A 13,895-nucleotide genomic window follows, 5' to 3' on the forward strand; every position below is an offset into this window, starting at 1 on the left:
GAAGTTTCGGGTTCTCTCCCTCACCTCCTTCATAACCCGGGGACCTGTTGACCCTTCCCCTACAGGGCTCTGTTGGAAGGCTCCACGGGCAGCGGAGGATCCCGCTCCGAGGGGCTCTGCGAAGGCCCCTGCTCGCGGGCCTCACGCCCCGGCGCAGCCTCGGGGCCCTGGAGGGAGCTGCGACCGCGCCGCGCGCCCGGCCTGTAGGGGGGCGAATGCGCTGTGCCTCCCGCCCAAAACGGGATCCCACGCCGGAGGTGCGTCCTGCGGTGTTAACCCGGCATTTCTTCGGGTTTCGGTGCCTTTACAAAGACTTATACTTGGAAAGTGTGGGTAGGAGAAGACTAATAGGGACGCTTCGCATTTAGTTGTCTTTCATGCTTGGTGCACGCTTAGATACAAGCAAGTGGTTCTGTCCCATCATGTAAAACATGTATGGACCAAACTACATCGACTTCACAGCCTCCATCACATGGCGTGTTTCAAGGTGTGCCTAAAGCCAGGGGTTTTTAAATTATCAGCATACCTTAATGAAAATCCACCTGTACACCTGACTCTCCTCCCTTGGTTTTTCTCATCAAATTTCAACGCTGTCTCCATGCAGCTGTACGCTAGCATGACATCAGCCCAAAGGCTCGCATGCCTTTAGCTCTGTGTAGAATCCTGATCTTGTGTGACTAGATTTTCAAGATTGTGATCTTACAAAATCATAGTTGATTTCCAAAGGTCTTCACAAAGAGAAATGACACTCATTTTCTTAAAGAAAAGAGGTTTTATATAAAACCGTAAATCACCTTTAAGCTCTAATTCCAGTTAAATTTCCTGGCAGTTTAGTCACAAAAGATGGAAAGCAGGCCAGCTGTGTTACGGAGACGGTCTCAATATCCTCTCCTCACTGCCATCTCCTCTGTTGTGACCGCCCATACCTGAGATAGGCGAGGAACCTTCCGGACTGTCTGGAATAACCACCTCGACCAGTGTTACCTTGTTCCAGATTCCAGCAAGATATCCATCCCCTGTTGAGTAGTGCGAGGCTTTTAGAGGCTGTTGGGCACTGCAGGATGAGGGGAGCAGGCTGCCAGTTCACCAGGGCGCTGGGAAGCAGGGCCTGAACAGAAGGGCCTGTATGGATCTAGCAGGGGAGGTTGGGTGTGAGGCTGGAGGAAGCAGTGAAACTTTGCGTGGCGAGGGAAGGAAGTCGGAGGGAAAATTTGATAGCTGTGGGAGGAAGGCAGCGTGCTCCGGGGACAGTGGCTGTATGAAGTCATCAGGGGAAAGGGATGACAGAGAAGGGAGAAGCACAGAGGCGAGGAAAGCCGCTGCTGCCGCCTCTGCTTTCTTCCTCCTCTTCCATCAAGTCTTGGTGCAGATTTGACCGAAGGATAAGAGTCACCATGCTGCCCAACTCCAGGCACCAAACCGTGGGAGGTAAGGGGAGCCCGGCACTGCCTGACAAGGGGTAATGCCTCTGAGCCGGGAGCCTGCTCAGCAGCTGGTGACTTAGCGGTGACACTCTGGGTCACATTTCCTGTCCGCTTTAATGGTATTTCAACAGCCTGTTTAAGACAGAAAAATTCCCCTTATTTTAAAGATGTGTTGCTGCGTGCAGGCAAGCATTATGCTGACTTAGACGTCCAGCAATTTCTATGGAAATTTAGAATTTGGCTTCCACAGTGGAATGTCAAAATGTAAGCATCTAGTGTGTATATGTCTATAGCTGATTTAGTCATCCTCTGCTCATTTTAGAGTCAGCAGAGAAAAAATTCTCTCCTAAGGTGAAGTCCATGTTTTCCTAGTACAGACATCTAACGCAAATCAGATCAGTCCACTTAAATATTGAAATAAACAGGAGATTTCTGTTGGTAGAGCCCATGATCTTGACTTTACTGAAAGTGTGGGAAACATACAAGAGCAAAAGCTTGGCTGCACGCCTTGGGCTAGCGAGATGACCTTTTCCACTTTGTGTGTCCCTCTGATGAGCTTAGTGGAATCAAGGTTATTCACCATTGGGAAAGTTTGTTGGATTAGGAGCAGACAACAGATTTTCATTCTTTGATATGTACACCATGGAACCAAACCACATATAGCTTATGGGAAAGGTGAGGAGAAAAGGGGAAATAAATCTGGAAAACTCCTGGTTTCTGGAGAGAGATGCATGTATTTATTTTTGTTATGTGATCTACTAGAACTCTAAACTGGTTAGCTTAGAGATAGCTAAGAAATACTTTATTGCTTAGCAAAGCAATTTCAACATCATACATTTTGTGTACTATCATATATAATTATTGATGTTGAAGTAGAATGCCTCAGATAACATCAGTAAAAGATCAGTTTCCCTATGCTGGTAGTTTTGCAACATTTTAGGTAAGATTTTGTAATACTTATTAAAGTTCTGAAATTTTGTAATGCTATAGAACATTCATCATTCCATGCTAACATGAAACTCAGCAATGTTCTCATGCCCAGTAGTGAAAAATCTACTTGTGTGAGTAAGATTTGAAATCCCTGGGAGCTTTTTTGAAAATGAAATTTCTCATGATATTTGCTCCATTCACTTGGCTTTTTAGATCTATCTTTAATGTGTCTCAGCAATGCATATTACTGGCTAATGAATTTACATATACAATTAAATATATTTATTTAGATAAAACAGAAGTTTAGGGAGCATTCAGTGACTTTGGTACCTTCTTCTATAAATACCTGAACATTTATATCACAGAGCTGCTCAATCAAGTACACTACTGGAAAGGCATACATGGACTTACAAATACTGCTGCCTTTTAAACATCATGATTTAGCAGTACTATAATTACTGTATTTGGTAAGTGGAAATACTTGCCAGTTACAATATGTTTGCTTTTATGGTAGTAAATAGGCTGTGAAATTCAATAACATACACTGTATGTACCCAGCATAGTTCTTTGTTGTTCTTTCAATCTTTTTCAGTTCCAACCAAATTTCTAAAAGGAAAAGACCATTCAAAAATCTTGAAATGAGAGCAAGTTTACATCAACACTGCTTTTTCCTCTGCATGTAAATACCTCAAAATGATCAATTAACTTAGCTTATTTACATGTTATGAGTTGTATTCCAACCATTTTATACACTGGAAGGAAACTGTATTTACCCAGCTTTCCTATGGACGTGCTGAAAACCCGTGGTGAAGTCAGGAATGTACTATGTCTTCATTTTATACTGATTTCTGCGGTTTATGCCACAATCACAGGCTTGTGCTTCCTTTTTTTTTTTTTTTTTAATTAAGCAAAGAAAAAAATATATCTGTGGAATGTCTCTAGTGAAGATAAAGGAAAAATACAGAAAATTGATATCAGGATTTAGATACTTCATATATGGCTAAAGGCTAAGTAACTGATTTGTGTGAAGGACCTGCACCAGGGTAGCGCGGGTGGCCGTGAGCCCAGGCGTGGGAGCTGGTGGGGTCGGGCACTGGTCAGCAGTTCTCGGGTCGCTGCACTGCTCTGCAGTGCTCCGACTGCTGCTGGCCTGCTTACATAGCTGCTGAGCGGCGTGATGAATGAGGTGTGGTGAAGGAGCTAAGCTGATATCAACAAAACAGGTATTTCACAAAGTGAGATCCCACGTACGATAGGAATTACTGGTCGATATTAGAATTCCTGAAGCAAATCTTTTAGGAGTTTCTCATACTGTGCTTTTAAATTTTGTTATCACATTTATTGTACACACATTCTCTCACTTACACTGATACATGAAAACCAGAAAACTAGCAGAAGAACAAAGCTTGTGGGAGCTTTTGGGTCTGCGCTGGCTCTGGGATCTGGTTGTGTGGAAGGGTGCCTGCTGGGGAGCCGTGCCAGGGGGAGGCTGTGAGCTGTGTGCATGCTGGAAATCCTGTGGACATGTCTTTGGTGTTAATTCCAACTTACTGGCTGCTTTTCTGTTTCCTGCTCATGGAATGGTGTGGGATGCATTTACCATCCTTTTCAGAAATTGTTTCACAGCATTATTTCTCCAAGAGCAACCCGAGATACAGATTTGTGTACATTTAATTTTTGTTGTCTTCGGGGATGCTTTGCAGTAAAAGAGATTGTCTAAATGAAAATTTAAACTATTCTTTGCTTAGTTTGATGCATGGAAGTCTTCTCAGCATCTGTTCTTCTGTGCATCTGAGTGACTATGGCAATGCCACAGGTGTGTGGTCAGGAGCAGTAAGGTGCTGGTGTGACGCTGCACACAGCTGTGTTTGTTTATGGCACTCCTGCCAGAGGGCAAGCAATTTAATGTCACTGAAATACAACAGAAACTGTCGAGACAGAAAAAAGCACTGAATTGTATCAATTCCTTCTGTGCCTAGATGTTTTTGGTTAGCTTTACCAAACTGTTAGGAGGTTGCACTATTGTTCAGCACTGCAATGCTGTCTGTCTTCCCTTCGCTCCTGTGTTCCAGCACAGTTGTGGAGAACTCTTAGAGTAATTCCCTTACCCCAGAGTATCTTAATTACATTAATTAATCTTGCAGTTCTTTTGCATCTCTCTTGTAAGATTTTATTTTCCAAATGATGATAGACGTGACGCAGGTGCAACTCCCAGACCTTATTTACATATGTTTTCTTTTCATGCCTGAGCTCATGAGGAAGGGATACTCATTGGCAAAGCCAGTATGCCTAATCCCAGCTAGCTTGCTTTTGCAAATTTCATCACCAGTGACAACAGTAGAGGAACTCCTGTTACATTTCAATATATGTGAGGTCAAATTAAGGTTTAACATTCTTTCACCTAGGCCAGTATACATTCTTCATGCATGAGTCAAAAAAACAAAAAATCGTTTTTTCTCCCTGCAATTTATTTTGGGTTTGGTTTCCAAACATAAGTGGCCAAACTGGGGAAAAAAGAAAAAAAAGTGAGCAACTTCAGTATTAAGTGACAAGGTTCCTGTTTAACAGAAGGCATGTCCACTAATGAATCCATTTTCATGTCAAATCCAGTCTCAGCTCATGACTTTTTAATGAAGTAACTGGAATAAATTAATTCTACTAAGCAGTTATTTATAGCTGCTAGTGGAAATCATTTCCTTTCCCACTCAATCGTTAAAAAAAATCGGACTTTTTATATTAGATGTGGCATACGCAACTTCTCCATGAAGAAAATGGAAGTCAAGTTCTGTGCTCTAAAAATATTGTTGTGAACATGCCTTCAAGGTCAGGCAAGCTTCAGTTTGAACAAGTGTGGTTCCCAGTCTGTCATTACATGCATTCTTAAGAACTGTGGGAGATGAAAAGGTAAACTGAACCTTGTTTGATTTGGCTGTTATAATGTTTAATGCTATTGTATTGCTCTCTTTTCGAGTTACTTGCTAGGAACAAAACATATCTGTACGGAAAGTACCCTGCAAAATTAAAGTGATAGTTTCTTTAATATGCTGTATCTCTGTTCTTTGACATTACAGTACTCTGTTGATGCTTCCTTTACTGCTGATTTGGGGGTGAATAGATTAAAGATAATTAGAGAATGGATCATCTTAGCTATTACAGGAGACTAATTCTGGATTTGATAATCAGACAGAATTAGCCTGCTGCACCAGTGTAACTCCCACTGGTAGCTTGTCCCTTCTACAGTTCAGGGGATTTCCTTCTGAAATGATTTCTCCACTTCCCAAGTCTGCTTTTCTGTCTCACACCCAAGGAGAGTCAATGAGATTATCAAACATAGATTTGACTTTTTAAGATGTATCCCAAGTTCCTGTTTAGCCCAGGAATATATAGACAACTTTTTCACTATCATGTGTTTGAATTACAGTCTGTGCACTAATGATGACGTTAGGTAGATACACTTTTCTTCCCCAGGTATCAGACTGTAGATTGCTGTGTCCTGTCAGTCATCTTTCTATTTACTTTCATATATGTTCTGTATACTTTCTATACTTTCATCAAAATACTGCATTTGTCTCCTTCCTGTAAAACATTAGGTAAGTTTGTATGGTACTACAGGTTACTACGAGACCCAGCACTGATTGCTTCCTTGGTTAGAGGTAGTCCTTGAAGTTTTGAAAGCTTCCTGCACAATGGGAAATGGCTGATTTGTAATGATTGTCACAGTACAATCTTTGTTTTGCACTTTTTAAGTTTGTATTGCAATTAACTTAGCTAATTTAGTATATTTTTGTTATCACTGGAATTTAGTATCCTTATGATTCTTGTTTCCTCAGAAAACAAATCATGCCAGTAGTAGTTAGAAATGTACTTATAATATTAGTTACCCTATGTGATTAAAAAAGTGTTTTGTTTAGAGATTTTGAAAATAAATAATGGTATTTTTTCAGAAAAATACAACTGAAGTATTCTTATTGTTATCTTCATATTCACCTTCTTACTCATCTTCTTATCTTTTTCTTTAATAAAATACTAATGGAAAGAACAATACCCAAATCCTAGGCATATCTATTTAATGTGACATAATTGCTTACGATTTACTGAATAATTAAATATTATTGTAAAGAAACATTACTTTAAAATGATACAAAACCAATGTAGATTAGGCATACAATTTAGTGAAATAAATGCACTTGTCCCTCAGAGTCAGATTGGAAACCTTCTTAAAATAGGAACAAAAAAAAAAGTGTTAAAAAACTTAAATGGTTAATGGTGCACCATTGGTTTGAGCTCAGAAGTCATCATCATGACAAGAGTGAAGTCTACCTTCCAGATCTTCTGAAAGATGTGGAAAGAAGTGAAGAAAAAAAAAAAAAAGGAGAAAGAAAGAATGAAAGAAGGATTTGAGTTCTCTGGTGTCAGTATTGTCAGAATACTGGCAGAGACCATATCACCTATTAGATGTTCTCTGCTCCTTTAGGCTATTTGTCAGCTCAGATCACAGAGTCATTGTAAGGATCTTAAAGTTTAAGCTCTGCTAACAAGCTATGCCGAGTAGGGGGGACATCACTGTTACTAACCAGCTTCTTAGCTGTCCAATACAAAGGGTAAGAACCATCATAGGTCTGATCTAGGGACAAAGTCTGAAGTGGTTTTCTTGAATATCAATACACTGCACTGGTCTTGACAGACATACTCGTTGTCTGTGTCTGAAAGTCATAACCAATTTTAACTCAGCCAGCTCTAGACTGGCTGATTACAGCAAAAACTGGTAAGAACTCAGGCAACACATTCCTCTGTGTGGAGCAATCCTCCTGTAGTGGCCAGCATCCAAATGCATTCTTTCACTATATCAGAGGGCTAACAGTACACTTCACTGACCTGTGTGGGTTGATTAAGGAGTTAGTAAAGAAGGGGTGAAGTGAAACTTCCAGTAACCCGTGTTTAGTTAGAAAATCTTTGTGGTTTGCAGCCAAGTGTTGAATGTTGAACCCCGAAAGTCTCAAGAAATTTAAAACAACTGTATTATTATATTCTTTTAATGCAATAGAAGGCAAGTTATGATCTCTTGTAGAGCCTTAATTCTGGCATTCCCAAGTGTTACCTTCAAAACATAGCAGTTTGATTAGCTGCATTTGGAGCTTTGTGGGTGTATTTGAATGGAACGTAAAGCACATCGTAAAGAAAATGGTTCTTAAACTGAATGTTTGCCTTGGAAAAAAGAAAAACTGAAAATGAATAGTATTAATCAGTCTGAAAGTTCAAATGATTTTGCTCATAAAAAAGTGTGATTTCAAATGATTCTCTGAACAGCTAGAGACAGCATACCTGTTTTAAGATTGGAAACCTGATTTTATTTGGAGCCCAATTATAATTGTTCTTTCTCTGTGATACTTAACTTCTAAATAACATTAGATCAATTTTTATTTCCTGGTATCATTCTGCATCATCTAAACCCTACTGGGCCATACTGACTTCTGCTGATACTAGCAGGAACATCTTGGACTATGTGCCTCCCCTCCAGCTCCTAATTTGGTCTGTCTTGGTTGTAACTGGTTGATAAACCAATTGTCAGTGTAGGAGGAAAAGTACCTTTCATATAAAGAGAAAATACTCCTTGGCTCTCTAGGACACCTGGACAGCCAAAAAATAAAAACAACCCTGTAAGCTTCCAGTTACGAACTTAGGCTCTTCAGAGCTTTGGTGACGTTGTATTTCTGCTGGTAGCAAGTCCACAGGTTAATGCAAATTTTGAAGTACAGTTGCCTGGGTCTTTTTCATACATTGCCTACCCAAAGTGTTTTGTAAACTCAAAACAAACTTGCATTTAGACTCCTCCTTTCCTCCAAAAGACAGTCCTGTCCTCTAGGCTTGTACTTTTCCCCAGTCTTTCATGGGCTGCAATACACTTGATAGAGTCCTTCTAGGTCCCTAGAAAAAAACTTTTTTTTTTTTTTTTAACCTTTTGGAGAACTAGCTGTATGTTTTTTCCCTGATCTCAGCAGTCTCCCAGTCTCTGCTTGTATTGCAGGCTCCTGCTTTCTATGCCTCTCACTCATTCTTTTTCTCCCTTTCTTAATAGCAGAACACAACATACAGGACACAATAAACTACAAATAAAAGAGAGAGCATCTGTTGCACCGTTATAACAGATAACAATTCTGCAACAAAGATTCCTTCAGAAGAAAAATCCTTAACATATCTCAAATGCTACATGCCCTGAGTTTTGTGGTTAATCATTAACTTACAGGCAATTTGAGACAAAAACTTGTCAGTTCATAAATAGGTCAGTACCACAGTCAAATGCTGTGAATTGTCACCTAAGAAGTCCCAAAGATTTGGCAAAATCCTTTTAGACTTTTCCAGGTTTATAAAGCAGGGTCTTAGGAGTTACTTTAGTACCAGCACAAATACGTCTGAAACTCCCACAAAGATGCTGGGGACAAAGTTTTGAAGAAAAACTATTTCTTATCTAAAGAATGTGATCAGGTGAGTGTTAGCTGTGGAATCTTTGTAAACTGTTGTCCATCAGGGACACCTTAAGAAACATAATGCTTAAGCACTTGAGAAAGAGGTTGCTGAGTTCATGGGCCCATGAGGGGCATTCATGAAACTAACATGGAATTTGGTACTTATGTAATCAAGTCCGATTCATTAAAAATAGCAGCACTTCAACTGTTCAAACAGAGGGTTGAAAACAGGACTTCTTATAAGTTTCCTCTTCTAACTTAGCTTCTCAGAGTTAGAAGAACTTCTTTGAGACTAATGTTCAAATGATATGCAGAGCAAATATATTCTTCCCCTGCAATTCAGCACAATTATTGTTTTTATTTTTTTCCCTTTGGCTTTTGGGGAGAGAGCCTAAGAAAAAAGAAGTAAATAGAACCAAGTTGTATCTGATAATAATAGAGAAGCATACTTACAGTCCTGTAGATACACAGATACAGCACAATATACCTGCTCCTGAATTCCATACGTGTACGTCCAGCAGGTAATCTGCTTGGAGGTTGTTCCATTCTTTAGTGCAAGTCCTAATTTAGTGCAAAACCTGACTGTCCAACTTGCATAGTTTCCTTTGTGCTTACAAAGCTCAGAGTGTACGCTATCAACTTGATAACAACTCCATTCACTCTATGCAGCTCCAGCACATTCGTTTTTGATAGATATGAAAAGATTTGGAAAGATTTAGATTGGTAGAGATAGCTTTGCCTTTCCTGATGAATATCCTGTAGCATTTGTGCTGATAATTTCCTTGATCAAATACAGTATTGTGCAGCATGTATTGAAGGTAGATAATGGTGTGCTGATAATTAGCAGTCCCAATAAAATTAAAATTGGGACTGTGGTGGATCTACTGTTGCTTTCCTTGATAGCATTTCCTTTTTTTTTTTTTTTTTTTTTTTAATAATGATCAGCCCTGATAAATTTTCCTGAAATGCTTTAGTAAAAAGAGGCATAAAATTTTATAGCACCTAGTTCTAATCTTACATATTACTTTCCTTTGTTCTTAATCTGGTTGGAATTTTAAGAGTCTCCAGGTCTTGCAATTAAAATGTAAAATAGGCAAAGAAAATCTTGGACTGCATTTTTAAAATATTTCACAGGATCCTTTCTTGCCTCTCTCCTGTTGTGAGGCATGCTTGGCGTAGGCATCCTTGATACACAACAGAGGCTTGAGCTGAGTTTCTATCACCTTGGAATTTTAAAATCTCAGGAAGAATTCTGCAGTCCTTTGAACCTGAGGTGTTACTTTTGCAAACACTTAGTACTGCCAGGCAGAGACAGGAATTAAAAGGGAGGTGAAATTCCAGTAAGAGAGGCCCGAATTGGCTGGATTTCAGCTTCCAATCTCTTTTGACATAGCCTTAAACCCTCACTGCACAATTCTGCTTATATCCAGTCTTGCTATCTTGTGTCCAATCCAAAACTGTGTCCCCAAAATCTAAGATTGTCTCCAGCCCCTCTGTTCTTTTGTCTTAAATGTTTCTGAATACTTTATACGTTCTTGTCCGAAATCATTCAGAGTTTAGCAAGTTCATTACTCTACTTGGAAAGGCTTCCTGCATTAAATGGGAAGTCGTGTAGTGGTGCACAGCTCACTAACAGTTTTGAATCTGTAACTTGAGGTTTTGATTAAGCACACAGTGAGGATTTCCTCTTTCATTGCTTGTTCTAATTCCTATGTATGATAAAGGTTTCGATACTTGCATCTTCTAGAAAAGAAAGGAGGTAGCCCTAAGAACTGGAACACAGACACTTTCTGAATATAAATAGGGGCTGCTTTACCCATGAATTGACTAAGGCTTAATGATTCAATCTAACCAGGAATCTGACACACATAATACCAGATTCATGCAGGCCTTTATGAGCTACTTGAAAGAAAGGATGGAGACAGACACTTTTCTGGTCTTAGCCTTGATGGCATAGAAGAAATTAGAAGTCTAAAGAAACTAACAAATACACAGAAACACATTTTCTTTCTGCCAAGAAAGAAACAGAGGCAATTTTTTTTCTGCCTCTCTGGTTATTTGCCGGTGATCAGTGGTACAGACTCCTATTCGAGAGGGGCAAGCAGGAGAGCAGCTTTTGTTAGTCTCTTCTGCCATCCCTCTTTTCTCTGTCACTTGTAGCTGACATTCATATCTTGTCCTGATTTAACCCTGAAAGAAAAGTCAGTTATATAAAAAGGAATGTTGCAAATAAAAATGCTGTTAAATTAAACTGCCATGGTACATAGCATCTATAAAAGCTTTACATTTTGTCTTGATCACTTGGCAAATACGGCCTGTGTTTGACACATTTCCATAGTTTTTGCTCAGCAACTAATTCCCCTTTCAGTTGTGTTTTTAATAGCCTCCTACTCGGCTGGGTTTTATAATTCCATTCAGTACTGTTTCCTCAACTCTCCCTGGTTCTCTCTGTCAGTATAGAAGTGGAAAGTAACTGACACTGTGAAGTACAATGAAGAAAATTTAGTTAATAAAAATTAAAACATTTTGTTAGTATAAAATAACTTTTTAAATGTTCCTGTAATTGACAGAATTAATGGTAGATTATTTTTGTATCCTTAGGTTCATATATCCTTCAGAACAGTAGTTCCAGATGAAAATGTTTATGATAATTTGCTTTTAGATGCAAGGGGAATTAATATAAGAAAAAACATGCCTCATAACCTTTTTTTTTTTTTTTTCCCCCATATAGAATACTTGTGTTAAATAAGTGAACTGTCCTACAAAAGCAAAGCTGGAACATCAAACAACTATACAGAAAGTTTTTGGCCAGGAAAGTTTCACAGGTCTAACTATATTAGCAAAAAAAAAAAAAAAAATCCAATGTAAATTTATCTTCACATTAAAAATATTAATCTGTCTAGAGACTTCATTTTCTCTTCATGACATTTCATGACATTTTTAAATTGCAAAACACACATTTGAGTTGAATATATCCAGAGACTCAACTCCAGCTTTATAACTGGAGTTACTGCTCTTGGAAGTATTACAAAAAGTATAATTTTTTTTTGTTTTTTTCTTTTTCTTTCAAGTGTCTTAGATTTGAAGATGAGCGACCGGGTCTATGACTAAGTTGCCTTCAATAGTGCTTTCAGAAGAAAGACAGCAAATAATAGTCATCTCAATTACTTCTGTCCTAATTCAAATTCAGAGATTTTCCTTCTACACTGCTAGCTAAACTAGCTTTGTAATCCCAGTTTCTGTTTTCAATTTTTAAGATAGATCTGATGTCTGGAAACATTTTCTTTAGTGTTGGTGTAATATCGTGTAAGCAATACCTGATGTGCTACTTGAATGAACAGCTTTCCTACACATCATTAACCTCTGGGTGCAAAAACCTGTACTACTGAAACAGATCAAAAGTCACCTTCCGGTCCTAAAAGAGCGTAATTTGTCTCCAGATCTGAAAGAGATTTTCAGAAGAGTTTTCAATTACAAGCCACATTTATAATTTGAAGGTATGTGGCTTATAACAAGTTTGAACCTGAGGAACTTGGAACTGGGTTTTAAATCACCTACTTCCAAATCATTTGCATTTATTTTTAAACTTTATATAGCCGCGCAACTCTAAGGACATATATCTAAAAGGACATATATACTAATTTTGTTTGCACTGCTTATATAAGAACTTAAGCTTTATGAAGTTAATTTGATAATGAAAAGAAAATCTGGTTCAAGGTATATGAGATATGGATATGCATGCGAGACCTACATCGGTCAGCTGTAGTACGTTCTTCATCAGCGGGCTTAAAACTACGATTCATACAGGAACTTTGTTTTCTCCATAAGACCTGACCCTCTCTGCAAAGGAAACAATCATCAGCTAATGGTATCTTCTGCCAGCCAGCTCAGTGTATTTCACAGCAATTCTGGTTTAAAATTCCAAAGAAAACTTTCCTGCTGACATCCAGAGTTAAATTCTCAGAGCATCATAATTTCCAGGTATGAAACAACTACACCCCCAGCTGTTAACCACTGCAGCGACAGGGTAGATCCATACAGCACTGGCTGTGTGTTGCAGACTTTCCAAGGCTCGTGTTGACTAACGTACCTCTGATGTGGTGAAAATGTGTGTGTGCATTTGCACTTTTGCCACTACCAGTAACATGGGATACACACTTAAAGGATACACTGGTGCTAGTAAAAATGAAGGAATCTTTAGGCCTTATTAAATATGGGTTTAACTATGAGTCTGCATTTACTTTGTGGTAGAAACTGGTCCAAGGACCACTTCTTTCCCTTTTCTCAAAGGGGTACTTATTGACATAGAGAGCAATGAGATATCCCCAAATGCTATATCCAGCTTGACAGATGAGCTTTCTGTAAAACATCAATTTCAAATATACTCTGAAATTATACAGCACATATTTTAATGTATATGAAGAACCAAAATATTTTGCTTTTTTGTTCTCAGACCCTAGCTTATGCTAGTCATCAGCACCATAACTGTGCGCTAGATTTTTGTTGCAAAACTCTTATGTTTTTGCTTTCCATGTAATCTCTTTATTTGAGATCAACTGAACTTTTCCTTTTTGTGCTTTTTTTTTGGGGTGGAAGTGTTGCTTGTTATGTTTTTTCATCTGGAGAAGTGAGTGAAAAGAGAGAGGCAGACATGGGATTTTTAAAGAAGCAGATGACACAACATCAGAAAGAGGGAAGTTTAAGGGTTGTGGCTTTCTAGCACATTTGGACACTATCTGTCATGTCCTAATGCTATGCTGGGTCATAATTTAAACTGTTATATGTTTAAAAATGCCTGTTACCATTCGCTCTCATAATCTCCATGTTTTCAGGAACCATAGTGCTGAAACACTGAGACAAAACAAACAAGAAACACATAGTTCGCAACATATGCAAACTGTTTATTAATATAAGTTTTGAATATGAAATGTACTAAGTTGATTCTGTAGTGTCATACACCCACTTGGTAATGTGTAGATGGCTATACAAGATTTGAGGTTCTGGTTTTATTAGGGCTTCTGTAAATTAGTAAAAAAAGTGAATCTAAGTAATTCAGATAGGACTACTTTATTTTTGC

At 38.6% G+C, this 13,895-nt stretch overlaps 1 protein-coding gene across 3 annotated transcripts in view; it reads left to right on the forward strand.

Moving 5' to 3' along the window:
* The window catches only part of SLC44A3 (solute carrier family 44 member 3), a 116,920-nt gene that overhangs the window by 12,277 nt on the left and 90,748 nt on the right, over window positions 1-13,895 (forward strand). For 2 of the 3 annotated variants that reach the window (XM_048067262.2, XM_067001616.1), the window contains exon 1: window positions 3,521-3,577. The exons of the other annotated variant lie outside the window; for it this stretch is intronic. In XM_048067262.2, the coding sequence (XP_047923219.1) occupies window positions 3,536-3,577 (42 nt within the window). In that variant the 5' untranslated portion in view covers window positions 3,521-3,535. Of the gene's footprint in view, window positions 1-3,520; window positions 3,578-13,895 lie in introns of those variants that run through there. 3 annotated transcript variants of the gene reach the window in all.

This window comes from Anser cygnoides, chromosome 8 (assembly GCF_040182565.1).
Source record: "Anser cygnoides isolate HZ-2024a breed goose chromosome 8, Taihu_goose_T2T_genome, whole genome shotgun sequence".
Lineage (NCBI taxonomy): Eukaryota > Metazoa > Chordata > Aves > Anseriformes > Anatidae > Anser > Anser cygnoides.